Source organism: Suricata suricatta, chromosome 13 (genome assembly GCF_006229205.1).
Source record: "Suricata suricatta isolate VVHF042 chromosome 13, meerkat_22Aug2017_6uvM2_HiC, whole genome shotgun sequence".
In the NCBI taxonomy this organism is placed as follows: Eukaryota; Metazoa; Chordata; class Mammalia; order Carnivora; family Herpestidae; genus Suricata; species Suricata suricatta.
In genome coordinates, this window is record NC_043712.1 from 10,778,879 (window position 1) to 10,798,527 (window position 19,649).

The 19,649-nt window shown below is 41.7% G+C and overlaps 1 protein-coding gene across 3 annotated transcripts in view; it reads left to right on the top strand.

Annotated features, from left to right (window-relative positions):
• DENND1A (DENN domain containing 1A) overlaps positions 1–19,649 on the top strand; it is a 452,638-nt gene that overhangs the window by 200,979 nt on the left and 232,010 nt on the right. For 2 of the 3 annotated variants that reach the window (XM_029920022.1, XM_029920020.1), the window contains exons 7-8: positions 4,160–4,213; positions 19,411–19,521. In XM_029920022.1, the coding sequence (XP_029775882.1) occupies positions 19,453–19,521 (69 nt within the window). In that variant the 5' untranslated portion in view covers positions 4,160–4,213; positions 19,411–19,452. Of the gene's footprint in view, positions 1–4,159; positions 4,214–17,540; positions 17,700–19,410; positions 19,522–19,649 lie in introns of those variants that run through there. The other variant, XM_029920021.1, reaches the window with a different exon arrangement.

Sequence of the window (19,649 nt, forward strand, 5' to 3'; positions counted from 1 at the left end):
TCCCTCAGTCTCCAACACTGCCTCTCGCCTCTTCACTAGAGTAACCCACATTTATCCTTCAGAACTCACCTTGGATTTTAGTTACGGAGAAATCCTCCCTCCCCTTGCCTCCCTCTCCCTGCAAGCCTTAGTCGAGGTTTCCTTCCTGGCCCCGAGCATCTTGTACACTTGGCAGTGTTCAGTCATACCACATCCATTCTCTAGTCTCTGCCACTAGACTCTATGCCCTTCAAGGACAGGTCCAGAGAGAGCCTAGCATGGTTCCTGGCCCACAGTAAGAATTGTTTCTTTAAACTCTTAAATACATATTATGTGATGTGTGGTGCGCTTGGCTGACACCCGTCTGTACCGGGACGTTTCTGTCCTAGCTCTGGTTTTGCTGGTGACCTGAGTGATCTTAATTAAAACCTTTGACCTCATGGGCCTCAAGCTCCTCACTGGTCAGATAAGACATCAGAAGAGGTGTAGGGGTTCTTTTTCATACTGCAGTTACTGGAATTCTCTGATTCTCTAGGTCAAACCTTTGCCACCACCTTCATCAGAATTGTCGGATGGAGCCCCACTGGCCAGCTATTGACTGATTACCCAGGGGCTATTTCCCCTAATTGTGGGATCTGAATGTTTAAAGAGTTGTGTTGGATGTGTGATGCAACATCTGTCACCCCTCTAATGACAGGATCCAGCCGATTTTGCCCATCCCCTGCCTCCCTCACCTCTCTGTGTGCGTCCCTCCTGAAGTTGTGCCCTTGGTTGAAGAGGATGACCTTCCCCTGATAGAGGAGGGAGGATCGTTCTCCAGTCAAGGGCATGGGAGTAGCTGTGCTGTCCTGCAGGAATCTCCAAACAAGCTCGCAAGGCCCATTTGCAGGAGAACACGGGGTGGTCAAGCTTCCGAGAGTCTCGGTACATCCAAACGAGGTGTTGTGTGTGGCAGTCTGCCTTTCTTTACATAATAGATGGACAGGGCAGTCTGATAAGTAAATAGATTTACTTTTGAAATAATAGAAAGTTTTGTCTTTTGGTTCACTAGAACCAGGTACACTATTGATATTCTGTGGTTGGTGTATTTGCCCTCATAAGGAAAATGAGCATATCTTGCAGGGTTTTTTATGATCAGATTGAAAGCAGTATTACTACCAATAACTAATAATAGATCTTCTATTTCCTAAGTTCTTAATTTTTGCCAAGTATGCATCTCTAATGCTCAAAACAGCTCTACAGAGCAGATAGTAGCATTCTTGTCTCACAGATGAGGCTGAGAGAGGAAAAGGGACTTAACCCCCCACCCCCAGGCTATGTGGTTAATAAGTGAAAAGACTGGGGTTTCCAGACTCCGTGCTAACTTCCAAGCCAACTAGGCCATGAGTGTTAGAAGAAAGGGAGCAAAGACAGAACTGGTCTTCTAGAGGTTTCTGCTCATTCTAGTAGAGCATAGGAAGGAAAGGAACGTTGTTAGAGAAATTCTTGAAGGGAAGCTTGCCCGGAAAAGATGATGAAGAAATGAGCTTTAAACCTGTTCGGGTCATTGCCAGATAGCTAAGCAACCTTGCCTTTGTCCCCGTCCCTTTTCCTCAAGCAGCTTGATCTCTCCGCTTCAGCCTGTAATGACATCCGACGGGTAGCTGTGGAGTAGCCTGGCCGGGTCACCAGCTGCCAGGGAGGAAGGGCCACTCCTTCCCCTGAGTGGCTGCCAGACCTCAAGGACAAGCCATTCTGGGGGCAGAAGGAACTGTTGGGGGGAGGAGGTACAGCTGTTTCGTGCCAGTGGTTCCTAGGAATGTTTCTGACCCCCCCTGGTCGCTGCATTTCATGGGTGATGGAGCAAGACAGAATCTCAAAGGACAGCCTGGGGACTCCTCGGTTTTGGAATCGCGTTGCCTCACTATTTACAATCCATTGCATCTGTAAAGGCAGATATTTGTTTCTTTCCTGTTCGGGAGGAAATCTTCTCTCCATGTTGCATTTCAGATTTTGAGGGGCTGGTCACATCCAACTTATAAAGCCTGAAATGTGGGAAAATGGCAATCTCGGGCTTTGTGTCTTTAGTCAGAAGAGAATACTTCTGTGTCTGGTATAGGCGACTGAGAAAAACTAGAAATGCAAACTAGCAGTCAGGAAATAATAACTTTCTATTAAAATGTCATTTATAGAATGCTAGGCACTTCATGGGTATAACATTCGTTCTTCGTAACGGTTGTGAAGTAGATCTTAGGATTCCCATTTAGAGGTTCAAAAACTGAAGTTCTGAGCTATCAAGCGAAGTTGCCTAAGATCACATAACTGTTAAATGGTGACTCTGTGGTCGTTCCTTCCCCCTCACTGTGCTGGCCATTGCGTTGTCCGTTACCGTGTGGACGTCCATTACTGAACATTTCTGGGACTCCCTCTCTGTCCATTTGGGATAGAAGTTGGAATCTCATAGCACCTTGTATTTTACAACTCATTGGTAAATTGAATCAGATGTTAACTAGGTTTTTTTAATGCTTATTTATTTATTTGTGTGTGTGTGTGAGAGAGAGATTGTGAGCAGGGGAGGAGCAGAGAAAGAGAGGGAGAGAGAGAATCACAGGAGCCTGACTTGGGGCTCTGACTCCCAAAGCGTGAGATCATGACCTGAGCCAAGATCAAGAGTTGGATAGTCAACTGACTGAACCACCCAGGTGCCCCAATTGTTAAGTAGTTTTCATGCTACATAATTTCTATTATAATACTTCATAGGTGGCATTTTGGCACAGACAGGCAGCTTTTGGAATGCTGCTGTGCAGAGAGGCTTTTTTTAAAGTGGTCTTTTCATAATTTTTGTTTCTGCCTTTTAGTTTACCTCAAGAGGCTTTAGCTATAATTTGTTCGTAAAAAATGTAGGTAAAGCAGTCTGTTACAGTGGGAAGAGAATAGCTCTCATTTTCCGGACTGGTGCTGTTACCTGCTAGCTGTCTGCCCTTAGCGCCCTGAGCCTTAATTTACCGATTTGTAACATGGAGATAATATCGATCTTAAAATTTATTTGCTACAGAAATTAGAGATAATATTTCTACAACTCCCTGGCATAAAGCCTTCCATGTAGCAGCATCCAACAGTCAGTCTGTTGACTATCAGGCAAGTAGCTCATACTGTTGTTGTTGTTGTTGTTGTTGTTGCTGCTGTTGTTGTCATTACTATGGTTGTTGCCCAGCCTTTCATTTCAGGAAGTCTAGACAACCCATTCTTCTTGAGACCTACTTATTTTGCAATTATCCAAGAATGGAGGGGAGGGACTTCCTGAATGTCACTTGGGGGTCCAGGTTTGAACTTTGGCCGTGGCTAAGCTGACCTTCTCTGCTGCGACCTTTCCTGCCCTTCGCACAGTCCCATTTTTAATTGGCCAGCACCAGCCTCTCCAGTCCTGCTTGCCATTGTCCTCCGAGTCTTTAGTAGCACAGAGGAGGTGTCATCAGTTCAGCCTGTTGTCATTTAACTCAGGGACATATGCTCGTTACATACATGGGCTGCCTCCTTGAAAGTTCTTTGAACAGGTCAGGCTTTCAGCTCCGTTGAGTCTCTCACTCCCCTCACTGGAGATTACACTGGAAGTCAGGAGGCATATTTGCAGAGCAGGCATGGGGCACAGAATCCTCCACTGTTAGCCATCTGCAGTGGTCTCATTGCAGCAGACCTTCAGTTAGAGCTGGCCTTACCATCACTTGGGCCTTCCGGGCAGATTTTGCCCACAGCTTGTATATGGATATAATCTCAGATGCTAAAATGAAATGGCAGGTTTGGTTGGTAAGACCGTTGCTGAGTGAACCCTAGTGATACTTGGTCCCTCGAGTCCACTTGCCTCATTGAACAATAAATTATGAAGCCTGCAGCTTTCATGTGTTCAGAAATGTGCCAACAGTGAGGGGGGATTTAGCCTTTGACCTTGTGGCGCTGTTCATTTTTATCTCCTAAAGAGGTTCATCTCTCATAGAAAAGAATTCCATCTACCCAACTGATGATTTAACATGTCTGGCTGAAATCCAGCATTAACCAAGGAAAGTTTTCTATAGTGGTTTCCTATGAGTGATACCTTTCCTCAGTTGAGTAGGGAACTATCTTCAGATCCCTTGCCGGATTTCTGAATAATGTGCTTGTGGCATATTTTTACAAAAATAAATAGCATTTGCTTTATGTTTTCCAGCATTCTTATTTTACTGTGCCTGATACCAGAGAGCTTCCCAGCATACCTGAAAATGTGAGTACTTGGGGAGAAAAATTGAGTTTTTATTCTCGTTTTTTACTTTCTTTCTTTTTTAATTTAAAAAAAATTTTTTTAAATTTATTTTTGAGAGACAGTTTGAGCAGGGGAGGGTCAGAGAGAGAGGAAGACACAGAATCTGAAGCAGAATCTGAAGGAGGCTCCAGGCTCTGAGCTGTCAGCACAGAGCCCGATGCGGGGCTCAAACCCACGAACCGTGAGATCATGACCTGAGCCGAAGCCGGACACTTAACTGACTGAGCCACCCAGGCGCCCCTCTTTTCTTTTTGTTAATGTTTATTTATTTTTGAGAGAAGGAGAAACAGAACATGAGTTGGGGAAGAACAGAGAGGGAGACACAGAATCCAAAGCAGATTACAGGCTCTGAGCTGTCAGCACAGAGCCTGACACAGGGCTCAAACTCACAAACCATGAGATTATGACCTGAGCCAAAGTAGGACACTTAGCTGACATAGCCACCCAGGCACCCTTACTTACTTTTAAAAGAAAGTGAAAGGGTATATTTTCCCATTATAAAAATAATGCATTACAAAAGCAAAGACAAATAGAGAATATTTAAAAGGAAGAGAAAGTGTAAAGTCAAAGAAGGATCATTACTCATACTTCTTAAAGGTAATCACCTATTAACATGTTGATGTCTCGTTCTACTCATTTGGGAATGTAGGTTTCACATAGTTAAAATCACCTATCACATAAACATTTGTCTATCTCATTCATAAGAATCATATTTGTTGACTGTATAGTATTTCATTTGCTATGTGGTTTTCTTAGCCCTTCTCTTACTGTTGTATATTTAGTTTTTCTGTTATAAAGATGCTTCTATATAAAGAACTTTCCTGTAAAGATTTCTTTATTCAGGTAGGTTTACTTGAGTAGAATTATATTATGTTTTTATATTTACTTTTAAGATAGTTATAGAATATATTTGTGGGTGTTAATGTGAGGACCCTCCACCCCAGCCCCACCTCTTAGAGATTTTCAAGCAGTGAACTTGAGTCTAAGGGAGCAGAGGTTAATGTTTGCCTTCTGAACAAGCTGAATTATGTATCTAGCTTTTAGACATATTTCCAAAATGTTTTACTTGGATTATAAATAGTACTGTGTAGGGGCACCTGGGTGGCTTAGTCGTTAGGGTATCTGACTCTTAATTTTGGCTTAGGTTGTGATCTCATGGTTCATAGGAGTGAGCCCTGCATCAGGCTCTAAACTGACAATGCAGGTCCTGCTTGGAAGTCATTCTCTCTCTCTCTCTCTCTCTCAAAATAAACAAACATTTAAAATAAACAGTCTATATAGAATTAAATACAGATTCACCACCATGTAGGTGATTACTTTTTAAAATTGTGGCAAAATCTATATAATATCAAATTTACCATTTTAACCATCTTTATACGTTTCATTAGTGTATGTATATTTACATGGTTGTGCAGTCACATCAGCATGTGTCTCCAGGACTTTTTCCTCTTTTCCAGCTGAAACTGTGTACCCATTAAAAATCAACTCCCCATTTACCTTCTCCTCTCATCCCCTGGCAACCACTATTCTTTCTCTCTCTCTCTCTCTGAATTTGATTAGGTATCTCCTATAAATAGAACCATACAATATTTGTCCTTTTGTGTCTCGCTTATTTCATTTAGCACCATGCCTTTGTGGTTCATCCATATTGTAGCATGTATCAGAACTTCCTTCTTTAAGACTAACATTCCATTGTAGCTGTAACAAGCCTTCTCCATTTTGTTTATCCATTGATGGACGCTTGAGTTGTTTCTGCATTTCAGCTATTGGGAATAATGCTGCTAGAACATTGGTGTATAAACATCTGTTCAAGTCCCTGCTTTTCATTCTTTGGGGTAGGTATTTGATTACTGAAGTACTGGAGTAAGTGCTATATTTCTTTATAACTACTTCAGATTCACAGAAAGGAAATTCTTTTAAATGTTGTCTATAGAACAAATCATAAATGACAAGTAACCATGCTTTATTAGTGAAGTTATTAGACTATAGGGTTGTCCTTCAATAAACATCTTAATTGGTTGGGACTATCAAATATATCCATAAAGTTTATTATCTATATGATCAGGCACTGGTGGAAAACAGTTTTCTTTTAGTTTGACATTAAGTAATAAACTTGGGACTGTCATTCCCATTTCAGCAACAGTAGCTAATATTACTGGGTACTACTGCTTGTCAAATGAGGTATTCAGTGATTACCTGCATTTTTTCACTTACCACTGTACACAAGCTTAGGTGCTAACTATCATAATTATTATTCTGTGTATGGGAACAGAGGCCCTGAGAATTTAATTAACATGTTCAAGATTCTACAGCAAATAAGTGGTAGGAGTAGAGTTCAAACTAATCTTTGTCTTTTTGGTTCTAGAGACTGAGCCTTCATATACTCTGCTATACTTTGAGCCCATAATTTTACCTTTCATCTATCAAAAAATTCCATGGAAATGAGAAAAGAACCATAAAACATAGTTCCAGAGGGAGCTGCCTTGAACCAAAAAATTTCATGAATTTCCACAACATAAAGGAGATGATTATGGATACTTAGCAGTGAATAAGGAATAGACAATGGAGGAACCCAAAAAGAACTAGAAAAGTCCTGTGGAATAGCAGGAGTAGGGTCTTATCATGGATAAATAGCAAAAGGCTATTTGTTGCGGGATTACTTTCAAATGCCATGAAACATTCATAAAAATTGAGTATGTTTTAGATCACACTGAAAACTTTTAAAGAGAAAAATTCAGAGTCTTACAAGCCAGTTTCTTTTACGGCAATACATCAGACTAGAAATTAGTGATAAATAAAGATTAAAAAATATTTACCTACTTGAAATAATGGCTGAGTCAAAGGGGATAAAACATTAAAATTATGTATCGTTTAGACATTAATGGCAACAAGAACACTAAACAAAAACCTAAGGGATGCAGCTAAAACTACACTCGGGGAAATTCATAGCTTCTAATGCTTTTATTTTAAATGAGAAACTGAGAAAGTAATGAACTTGACTTTTAGCTAAAGAAGCTAGAAAATGAATAGCAATAAAAAAGCCAAAACTAGAAAAATGAATTACAGTTTAGGTAAAAAAATTCTGTTAAAGTAGAATTGAAAAATAAGACTTTTTTAAAAACTGAATTTTTGAAAAGAAAACTAAAGTAAAATTATGCAATAAATTTGGAACAGGCAGTAGAAAATTTTATAGAAGAAAATATAAGTGATTGAAGTCAACCTAAGAAACAGGAAATGTGAATATAGAACCATAACTTGAAAAGATTAATGAAGCTCTTTTGACCATCTCTAAACCCTGCTGTGCCAATTGTGCCAGGTTTAGGTTGTGTATAGGCATGTTAAGGAACAGATATTATGGTATTATGTAAACTGCTCCAAGTTAGAGAAAAGGTATGTATGCATGTGTATTATACAAAAGCAAAAGAAAAAATCACTTGTAATCCCATATCTCAGAGAAAGTCACTCTTCAAGTTTTCCTTTCTTTCCTCTTTACAATAGTACTAGTTTTCATAGTGTGCGGCCTAGAGCCCCAAGGTTTCTGTAGGACCCTGGATGGCCTGGGGGAGGCAGATGACTGGCTGGCCAGAGCACAGGTGCCTGCTCCTGCTTTATTTATAGCACGTTTATTTCTAGTCATTTAAGTTGGGAGTTAGGTAACACTTTGAGATAAAAGGGTCCTTTTGATTAAAAAAATAAAACAAAACCATTATAGAAGCTACATTTGAAAAACATAGTGGGGAGGGGCTCATGGGTGGTTCAGTAGGTTAAGCGTCCAACTTTGGCTCAGGTCATGATCTTACAGTTCGTGAGTTGGAGCCCCACATCAGGTTCTGGCTGACAACTCAGAACGTAGAGGCTTTGGATTTGGTGTCTCCCTCTCTCTCTCTCAAAGGTAAATATACATTAAAAAATAATTCTAAAAAACACAATGGGATCATATCACATATATACCTTTATGTCAACTTTTTTTTTTTATGACAATGTATTATGGACATCTTCCCATGTCATTAAAATTCATTACAAAGTATCTTTGTTATAAAAACATTGGACAAGTAAGAAGTACATATAGAAAACGGATTACCACTGTCCCTCCCCTACCCCCAGTTGCATTCTTCCTTAAGTTTGTGTGTCCTTCCAGACCTTTCAGGTCTTTCTCTATGTTATGTGCAGTATCATATATGTGAGTACCTGTGTGTGTTGTAAGACCTTTTTTAAGACATAAATGTGATACTATTCATACTGTTTTGCAACTGACTTTTTTAGTTTAATGTATTCTAAAACCTGTTTTATTGATTTACTTCATCCTTTTTTAATAATTTTTAATTTAATGGTATTACTCTTCTTATGAAAGTAATGTATATTAATGGCTTAAAAAATCATATAGTACCACAGAATTGTTGATGAAAATTTCAAATTCTCCTTACTTTCCACTTCCCAGAGGCAGCTACTTTCAAGTTTTTAGCAATTGTAGTATTTCTATTTGTGTTTTAAACTAATGTGTATATATTGCTACATCTTAATTTTTCTGTCTCAGATATCACCTGTTGATTTTTCTGTGGAAGTTGAGAGTTTAGGTTTTTTACCATCTCTGAACGAATCCCTCTCTTTCTCTGAAAATAACTTTTTCTCACTCACATATTTTCCCTCTCCCATTTTTTCTCTATATTCAGAAAAAATTTTTAAGTCCATAATGTTTACAAGTAAGCATGTGGAGTGAGACATTCAACTATGATTGCATTTCCTTTCATGTACAACTTTTTGTCAATTAAGAGTTTCTGGATTTCACATCTTCCTCTTTATTTTATTCCCTTCTTCTGGTGAAACGTTCTCCAGTAGTTTCCTGAGAAAGTATTGTGTTGGGGGCAACATTTTGAGACTTACCATCACTGAAACTGACTATCCTACTCTGGATAGAGTTGGAAATTTGCCTTCAGAATTTTGAAGACGGAACTCTGTTTTGACTTCTGGTTTTCCTGTTGAAACTTGGAGGTTGTAAGCCTTTCTGATTCCTGGTTTATTTTTTAGGAACCTTTATTTGTCTCTGGTGTTCTGAAGTTATACAGCGATTTGCTTTGCTCTGTGTCCTTTTCATCGGCTGTGCTGGGTACTTGGTGGGCTTATTCAGTCTGGAAACTCATGTCCTTTAGAGCAGGGAAATGTCATGTTATTTCTTCAAAAAAATTCTTCTTTCTTTTTCTCTTTCTCTGGGGCCTCTATGGTAGGGTGTTCAACTTTTGTGTTGATCATCTAATTTTCTTTTCTATTTACCATCGCTCTCTTTTTAGTTTTCCTTCTACTTTTTCCAACAAATCTTTCCTCCCTGTTGAATTTCTTGTGCTATCATTGTTGATATCATGAAGAATTGATTTTAACGTTCCAAGTTCAGTGCTTGGCACAAGAGAGAGATGGCTTTTGATGGTCCTTTTTCCCCACTTCTTAAGTTACTCATTGTTTAATGGCATTTTGTTTTCATGAGTGCAATATTTTTTTTCTCCTCTCTTTGGCACTACTGTGTATAGATTTTTAAAATTATTCTTCTTGCATGTTTTCTTTCTCAATGTTTTCCCTCTTCTGTTTCGTTCTGTATCTTTGATTGTAGAGGCTTTCCTCAAGTGGCTGTCCAGCCCTGTTTAGACTGAGGCACTAAAAAAGTAAGTGGAAGGTCTGTGTTCACAAATGGGGCTTGTGACCTCATAGCCTTTATAGCAGATGATGGACCAGAGGCCTGGTTACTTAGGGGGGTCTACAGAGGAGCTCTCCAAGGTCCGTATCAGAATCTTTTCTTCAGAACCACTGAGTTTTGTTCTCGCCGGTGAGCATAAGCTTCACGTACCAGCATTCGGGAAGCTGAGGGGGGTGGTGAGTTATGAGATATCAACATTTAGCATGTGTTCTTTAAGCCCCCCTTCGGTTTTTTATTTAATTCTTTATCCTCTGTCCTTAACTATACCTGGTGTCCCCAAGCCTTTCTGGTTCAGTGCCTCCAGAAGGTAAACATTTCTTCTGCTGGAGGGGTATCAGAAAACCAGCTGACTAGCAGAGTGAGCTGGGAGAGAAGAATCTTTTTACTGACACTCTTTTTCCAACCTTCAGAGGTTCTGAATGTCTCTACCTCCTGAACCATTTGGGAGTTCTGTGGCCTGAGTTGAACTTGAGCTTGAACCCTGTCCCTCTGTCCCAGCTTTCTTGTTCAGCCTTTTGTGGACTGCCAAGTCATCTCCTTGAGTTTTGCAACCTCAGTTGGTGCTGTTGGTGCATTGGGCCAGATAATTCTGTTGTGCGGGATGGTCTTGTGCGTTGTGGGGCGTCAGCGTTCTCACTGTTCGCAGCATGATCTACTCACTATAAGATGGCAGCACATGTCCCTCCAACTGTGGGGGCCGAAATGTCTCCAGACATTGCCACGTGTCCCTTGGGGGTGAATAACCCAGCTTGAGAACCATTTCTTTAGTAACATCTGCTTTCTGGCTTCTAAAAATCTGATCTCTCTCTTCCAAGAATGTCTTTTCTCCTGTTCTTTGGGGTTTACGTCTTTTAAAATTGTTTCACTGTGACTTTTCCTGGGGGGAGGCGATTATTGGGAAGGAATGGTATCAGAGAGAAAAGACAAGTACATGAGTTTAATCTGTATTTTACTGGAAATCCCTACAGTGTTTTAACTGTGCCTCTCCTACTAATAGAGGTAGTTTCTAATGTCTTGCTATTATAAATAATGTTATAGCAATCATTGCCTAGGCGAGTTCATTATTTTAAGTTTTTTAATTTTAAAGACTGAGAATTCCTTAACTTAAATTTACGGTACCCGATAGTTCTGATAATTTCTTAATTTTCAAAATTGCTATAACCATGATTAGAACTAGGAGGAAAAAAGCAAACCTGTCTTCTTCATAGCCTCAGCGCCAACTCCTGTCTGCACTGCCCCCACCGTTAAAAAAACAAAAATTTGCATTCCCTCTGCTGGTTTTGCCACTAATGAACCAATTCCCTGTGTATGACCCATGTTCCCTAAATCCTCCTGTGCAAATCGGTAAAAGGCTGGCCTTGTTTGTTTCTAAGCGGAATAATAAAAACAATCTGCCAGACTCCTAACATACATGGTTCCATTTAAATCCTTACAGGTCCTCTGTGAGAGGTAGACGTGAGCCCCATTTATATGTAGGGACCTGGGGCTCACAGACCTGAGGTTACCAGCCCAACGTCTGAACCTAAGTGTAGTGACTGAGGTTGGTAAGGAAACCAGCCATTTTGTTTTCATTGCACCCGCCTGCCTCCCTGCAGTTGACTTTTGATATTCATGAGGAAAGAGAAAAAAATTATTTTTCATATCTCAAATATGAAGCGAAGCAGGAAAGCTTTTCCTCTAAGGAGAATCTGAACTTTTGTAGGACCAATTTGTGTGATTTTTGACACAGAGTCAGTATTGAGCTCTAGCCATGTTGAAATTTGCATTTTAATCTCTTGGTGATTTTTCAAGGATTAATGTAAAATGACTAAATTGGTGCATTGCAGATTGAAACAAGCAGTAAGCACGGGGTTGTTAATATACAGAGTCTGCAGTAGTAGAAGGAACATGGGTTGTGGAGACAGCCAGACACGGCCCCACCACTCAGGGACCTTGGACTACTTACATCTATTCTCTGAGCCTTGGTGTCCTTATGTAATTTTTTTTTAAAAAAGGCGGGGAGAAACAAATGAAGCTTTGAATGTATAGTTCCAAGTTCAATGCTTCGTGCAGGAGAGATACAGCTTTTGATGGTCCTTTTCTTTCCCTTCTCTTCGCTTTCCTACAATTATAGTCTTAACCTGTTGAGGTCTTGTGTTGTGGCTAAGGGTTAGGGCACACTACTTCTTGGGGCTTGTCTTTCTCTGGGTTTTTGCCAACAATTTTGGTTGTGAAGATCATTTCTTTTCCTTTCATGGAGTGTGTATCTGACCACACAAGTTTCTTAGCAGGTGCCATTGACATCATAATTTTTGAGGCTTAGAAATGGTGCCAGGAATGAAGTCCAAGATTCCAGTGCCTATAATATGGGAGGTTCTGTAAACATTTATTGATTATCTCTTCGGAGGGACATACTGAACTTAAGAGAATAGACAAAGAAAAGGATGAAAGGACTTTGGCACATGAAACTTAATTCTGTCACCAGAGAATCCTGTTGCTCTGGACAGCTTCAGAGAACGGTTAACGTAAGAAAGAGATAAAGGAGCTAGTATGGATTCAACACCTACCACGGATCAGTTCAGGCAGTATTTGTTATCATGCGGCCTTCACGGCAGCTTGCGGTGTGGTTGCTGTCCCTGCTCTAAGAGGAAATGAAGCCCAGGGAGCTGAAGTAACTTGGCCCTCGTCCGCCAGCCGTCACAGTCAGGTCCATCTGATCCCAGCGCTGAGATGCTGCTGGGTCCTGGGCCTTAGGCTCCATGGCTCCCTACACCCTTCTAAGAAATGGCTCATCAGTAGTTTAAGTTCTGTAATTAATTTTGTGAACATGTTTAATTTCCTTTCTCCTTCCATATTGAGAGGGATTAGTATTTTTCTGTCACTGCATCTCTGTAATTAACACTCTACGTAGAACATAGCAGTAGATTGTCAATATGTATGTACAGACTTGACTGAATGGTTGGCTGACTGAGTGAATGAGTGAACAATGCAGCCACCCCCAGGAAAAGGGAAAATAACAATTCTTTCCACTTGGCTTTTGGGTCAGTGTGTCTGCAAGACATTAGTGAAAACCAAACATAGAAAATCCTTTCTGCTTTGAGATTGCTGTTGAACTTAATTCTCATTAATCTTACAATTTCTGCATAGAAATATTTTCTTCCTTTTCGCTGAAAAACTATCACTAGGTAATTGTTCATCAGGGTTTTTCCTCTATCAAGATAACACACGTAGGAGTGAATTTTATACAGGCAATAGTCAAATGAGCATAAATCTTTATAAATTTTAAACAGTTGACCTGCACTAAAAAGAAGTCACAGATCAGGAACAGATAGGTAGTAATAATTACATTGTAAACTGGCTGTATAAGGGATTTATTTTTAAGCAGCCGGGTTTTGAAGTTTACTTTTGATTAATGGATAATCATAGAGACATTCATTAGGAATATTAAACAAACCTGTCTTAATTATCTGGTCAGTGTCATACCAAGTGGTTAATGATGCAGGAAAAGCATTTAGAATGGACAGTTAGATATAACATAGCCCAGACTCCACTTTGTCAAAAGATGTACCATGATATAGAAAAGATTTATGAACTCATTGTGACTTTCAAAAATAAACAAAGTTGAGGTGGTAGTAGAAGACCTGTTATCAAGTTCTGAGATTGCAGAGAATTCCATTGTTGCTCTTAAGAGTTGTCAGGTAATTGTTTATTCTAATGGTTTTTCCATTCACATAGGAGGGATAAAAGTTGACCTCTGGGTAAACCCTGCCTTCTTTCCTATAATATACTTCTCTGATGTGGTTGCTTAAGTGAGTTTGTGACATTCTTTCTCAGACAGGTTATTTTAGAATGCAAATTTATAATTCCCTTTAAAGAATCCCACACAACTAAAGTAACCTAAATTCTTTAAAAAAAAAAAAATCAATTGAGGATTCTAAAGGTTTACATTATGGTAAAATAATCTGAGCAAGAGTTATTTCAGGAAATAAGACCCATTGGCAAAACCAAGCCTTGGAAGCCTCCTCCAGACACAGTACAGTAAGTTTATCATCTGTACTGTGTATGAAGCCGAAAGTCACAAAGACTAATAAAATGACAGACCGTGGGGCGGACTAGCATCTGTTTCGAAGGCTCCAAGGAGTACCCAGCTTAGAGTCAGTTCTTTGGTTTGGGGATTATCTCATTTCCCTAAGGTATTGAACCTAAGACGCTTTTTCTCTAAGCCTCACTATATCCCCTCCCATCCTTGGCCCATCCCCCAAGCCCCACCTGCTTCCTAACCCCGGGCATGGATCACAGTGAGCCTGAAGTCCCCAGCCACCTGGATCGGCACAGGAGCCAGCAGGGATGGCTAGAAGTAAGCAGCCATTATGGGGCTTCTCCTGGGGGAAATGAGGTTTGCCAGGTGCCTTCCCTTCCTCTTTGTCTGGATTTAGAGCCACAGGGGGTTAGAGCTGGAAGGGCCCTTCACTGTCGTCTCTTTGTAGAGATGAGAAACAGGAGCCTGGAGAGGCTAAGGAGCTTGTGCAGCACACGCCTCTTCCAAAACTCAACTTCAAGGCTGTTCTGACCCTGTTAACTAGAGACCTTCCTTGGACCTGACCCCTTCCCAGCCCGAGTAGTGGTCAGCTTCACATCCCTGCTACCAGCCCTGCACATAATAAATGCTAGGCAGCTAGGAGAATGCTCACAAGGCACATCATTGATATGTAACTGAAATAATGCTGGAGCTCTATGAATAGAAACAGAATGTCCTTAAACCTAAAAACGTACTGGCACTGAGAAAACTGAACCCTTCTGAGTATGGACACTGGAAATAGCCCCTCTAAGCAAGATTTTCCTTCCCAGTAGGTGAGTCACACAGAGAATTAATTGTCAGGGAATGAAGGGAGTGGTGATTTAGACGTAGCCTCGGTGGTGGTATAGTCCAGGACAGTGGGCCCAAGACCAGGTGAGCAGCAGTACCTTGCTTGACAGGACTGACGATTCTTTAGGAGGAGGACTGATCCCTCATTAAATGAGTGGACTCTGCCCCTAAAAACTGGGCAGGTGGACAAGTGCGGTACTCTGTAACCTGGAAGTCTGGGCCTTATCTGAGATTCTTCTTCCCCCTCCACTTCTCAGGTTGAATTCATGGTCAAGTCCTGTGATTCCATTTCACAGAGATCTGTCATATCCATATCCAAAGCTTTCACCTCAGTAGTTTTGCCTTAACCATTCTTTCTGGGAACAGGGCAGCAGCCTGTTAACTGGTTGTGCTGCCTCCTGCTTGCCCGCTCCTGTGCGTCCTCCATAGGACTTCGAGGAGGTCTTTCTGAAATGCAGATGTGAGTATATCACGATCCTTCAGCAGCTCCCTCTTACCCACAAGGAAAGTCTAGGCTCCCACAGCATCTGCACCCAGTCCCCCTGCCCCGGTTTGTCCCCTGCTCTAAACCTTCCTCTTCATTGTGTCGAACCGAGAAGAGCCCTTCTCTCCTCCTTGCCTCTGCTCTGCCTGGAATACACTTCTCCCTGTGTCTGTTGCGTGAAGCCCCGGTGAGAAGCCCAGACCAAACATCTTCTCCTGTCAGGCCCTCCCCTCATATGTGTCCATCAGAGTTGAACCTGCCCTTTTCACGCAGCCCTGGAGTGTGTGCAGCCTGGGCCACAGTACTTTGCACCCCGTACTGATGCCATTCCCATCCCCAGGCTAAATTCCTAGAATATGGTGATCATCTTTTTTCTTTAATCTCTGCAGGCCCAGCTCCCAGGATGGTTCTAGACACATAGTAGGAGATAAATAAGTTTGGTGATGGGCTGATTACAGGAGAGAGAAATGGGAGTTTGAAGATGTAGTCCCACTGAAGCAAAGTGCTAGGAGAGTAGGATACATTGTGTCCTTTATAAATATAAGCTCACAGTCTATGCTGGCTGTGGCCGTGAGCTAGGACAGCTCACCATGGAAGTCCTGTCCTCTCCTTATTCTCTGCACTCCGTCTTACCCATCAGAGAATGCGATTGAGCTGCCTGTGAAACCAACGCCTGCCTCTGCATGTACCCCTCCCCCATTGCCTGATGAACAAGCCACCTATTTCTTTACACTTTTAATAAATGGAGCCGCAGATACCTCAAAACAGCTTCCATTCCCACCCCCCTGCTATTTTATCTGACTTCGTGAGTTGCTAGTGTCAATTTTTTTTCCATGAGCCGTTCACCATTGATCACTTCCTCTGACTCAGACCCAGGTTTTCTGACATCAATGCTATGTTCTTGCTAATACACCACCTTGTCTGTCTTCCAGGCTGGTGTATCCCTCCTGCTCCAGCTAAGGAGTCTTAGTCATTGCTTTCTCTACCTATTGATTCTTCCATCAAACTGCTAGGTGATGGGATATGTCATTGTACCCACAGGGACCTCAGTCAAGCGACAGAAACCTACTTGTAACAAATCACCATGCCTGCTCAAAGTGGAGGAGCTTGACAAATGAGGAATCAAGGAAGACTTCCAGGGGGAGGTGACATTTCAGCTGGGTCTTGGAAAGCAAATGGGTGTCCCCAAGGCAGAGAAGAGCATTTAGGAGAGGAAACGACAGACGTAAAGACCTGAGGGTATGGAAAAGGCACGGCAGGTTTGAGAAATTGAGGACTGGTGGGCTTAAGCCACTGGATCCTTTAAGGCACAGGGGAGAAGACCCCTTTCTCCGAGCGGTTTTCTTCAGAGATGAAGCGTGGTGGAAACTGTAAATGTTCCCTACAGCTGCTCCCAAGGCCAGCTCTGCCCCACAGGTGCTCCCACGGCTGAGCGACGTTCCCGGGGCTGTCGCCACTCCCTCCCACTCCCACCCGCCTGGGCGGGTGGCTTCCCAGAAGGAAAGAGGCAGGGGAGGAAGCAGATAAGAAAGACAGCTTCTGTTTAGACACAAATATCTTGGTAATCAGCACAGATGGGATGAGAAATACCAAAAAAAGTACATGACAGTTTAGAGAGAATTTGGCTAAATGTTACATATTTTTAACATACCTGTGTAGAGTTTTTGGAACAAGCACCTGAATCCCTCTGAACCTGCTTGGGCTTGGGGGTTATGCCTCAACCAAGTAGTGTTTTTATTTCAAAAATGCTTCCTTCCCCATCCACAAAAGTATCCTTATGATTTTTTTTTCTCCCACCAAAATAAGGTGCAGGATTTGTCTCTGACGCTGTGTCTCCTTATTTGGACGGCAAGCTGTGTAACATATTTCTACCCAGCGTGAAGCTTCTTGGCAGACTCTTGAGGCCACGTTTTGGTGGCTTCAGAGTTATCTTTGGATCTGTCAAAAGTGCTAATGGGCTTTCTGGCCTTCTTTAAGCTCCTCATTTCTATTTTCTTTTTACTTCCATCCTCTCCTAAAAGAAAAATTTATGTAATTCATCAGCAGTTAAGCATTTTACTGAAATGCTCAGCTGAGGGCCTTGTATTTTTGTTTGCGAGAATAGCTCTGCCATGTCACCGTCTTCAGAACAAACCCCGCCCTGACATCATTAGCTCAGCACTCCTCAGTCCACGGGCAGGAGGTCCACTTGTTGACTCATTCCGACTGCGTTTCTTTTCCAGTTTGTTTTTCAAGTTTAAGAGGCAAGTCGGTGTGGTGGTTAGAGCAAGGGTTTCAGATTCAGGAGACTTGGTTTTGAAACTAGGCTCTGCCTTTTCTAGTTGGGTGACCTTCGCAGACTACTTACTCCTCCTGAGCCTCAGTTTCTACATCTGTAAAATGGAAATGATAATGCCCTTTTCAGCGTTGCTGAGAACGATTAGAGAGAACACAGGTAAAGTACCTGTTGTTTAGGACGTAAGGATTACTCTGTAAATGGGATAACAGTTCTTAACAGTGTTTGTCTTTCAGCAGGCCTACTTTGATCCTGCTTTGTTCCTATGCTGTGCTTTCTTTCTTGAATACAACTTATACCTACAATTTTCAGTGATATAAACAAAGAACACAGGCTTAGAGACCAACTGACCCAAGACTGAATATGTACATAGTGTCGTATTACTTCATTTTCTCTGTTGCCTCTGTGTTCTTATCCGTTTGTAGAGACAATAATACCTGTTCAAGGAGTGGTTTCAAGATCAAATGAAATCATGCGTATAACGCTTTGTGTCTTGTGGATGTTTAAAAATATTTAAGTGGGTCACTGTAACCTAAGGGAAAGTATACGGGCTCTGGAGTTGGATTGGGGTCCAAATTCTGACTCCACCAGTTACTGAATCTCTCTCAGACTTACTTTTATATTGGAGGAGGAGGGAAGTGCCCCATGGGAGTTCTTTGGAAACTGTGTAAGATCACGCGTACGAAGTCCCTGATACAGTACCTGGTACTTGGTAGGCAGTCGGTGTATGGAACTGTTCATTCACTCCCTATTTATAAAGGTCACTGGTTAACCTGGCATTCCAATCAAACAACAATAAATCATAAGATAAGTGCCCATTCTTATTCCCAACCCATAATATTGTTGAAAAGCACTTTATGCTATTTTGCGTGTAAAATCCACCTGGTTTTCTTGAATTTATGGGTTAGAGCCCTTTCATCATTATACACTGCAACCCCTCGGCTGTCGTGTTCTTCCCTCCCTGACCCCCTTCAGTTTCAGAGGATTATATTGTGTGGCATTGAAAACCTGTAACCCTGAGGAAATTAACATATTCATGTGTATTATTAAAGTCAGGTGGGTATAGAAAGGGTTGCAGAAATGAAACACATTATATTTTTTCTGAAACCTAAAGAGTGCCAATCTATACTACTAATTAAAGACATGAAGTCCCGGCTCCAGACAAAAGCTGGTTAAAACACTGCTTTGTCACCACTTGCTGCTGCTTGTCTGCAATTTTTTTTTCCTTTTGAGTGAAATACCTGGAAATTGTAAATCTTTGAAATTGCTCTAATTCCTGCCGAGTCCTTTCAGAGAGTGTAAACTGTGGAGGAGGGGACGCCACAGCGATGACGAGAGAGGAGCGTGCCCAGCCTTTTCGGGTGGGATCAGCTGGACAGAAACGGGCTCTGCGCCAGAAGCCTTTTGGTCCTTGGGTACTTTCTCTCGCCGACACGTAGGGTGCAGTGAGTGCAGTGGGAAAGTCTTAGGATCTGGGGCCCGAAGATCTGAGCTGCAGTCCCGTCTTTATTGCTCATGAGACTCTGATCTTGGCATCTCTCTCCGAGCCTCAGTTTCCTCATTTGTGAGACTGCAGGCTTCCTGTCCTGCTCACTCTTTGGAACTGATAAGGAAAGCAATGCTGTGCTGCCCGTGACCTCATGTAAACTGTAATCACCACACAGAAGTGCACCATCTCTAAAATCTCTTCCAACTTTGCATTTCATGATTTTACACATGAGTGGGATTCGGTCTCCCAGGTGGAAAGCATAGGACGGGGCAGAGGAGAGTATGCTTTCTGATGATTTTCTGCTTCTCCTACTTTTTTAGATACCACCTGTAATAAGAACAAACAAAATAAGCCACGATCCCCCCTTCTTGTTTCTCCTAGAGAAATCTGACGGAGTACTTTGTGGCTGTGGACGTCAACAACATGTTACACCTGTACGCCAGTATGCTGCATGAGCGCCGGATCCTCCTCACCTGCAGCAAGCTCAGCACCGTGAGTAGAGCTTGGAGATGGGCTTTTTAATTGTTGTAACTGAAAGATGTATCAGAAAGATTAAAGGCAATTTTAGAAAAGGAAATCAGCCACAGTCCCCTCAACGTGTCATTTTCATTAATTATTCA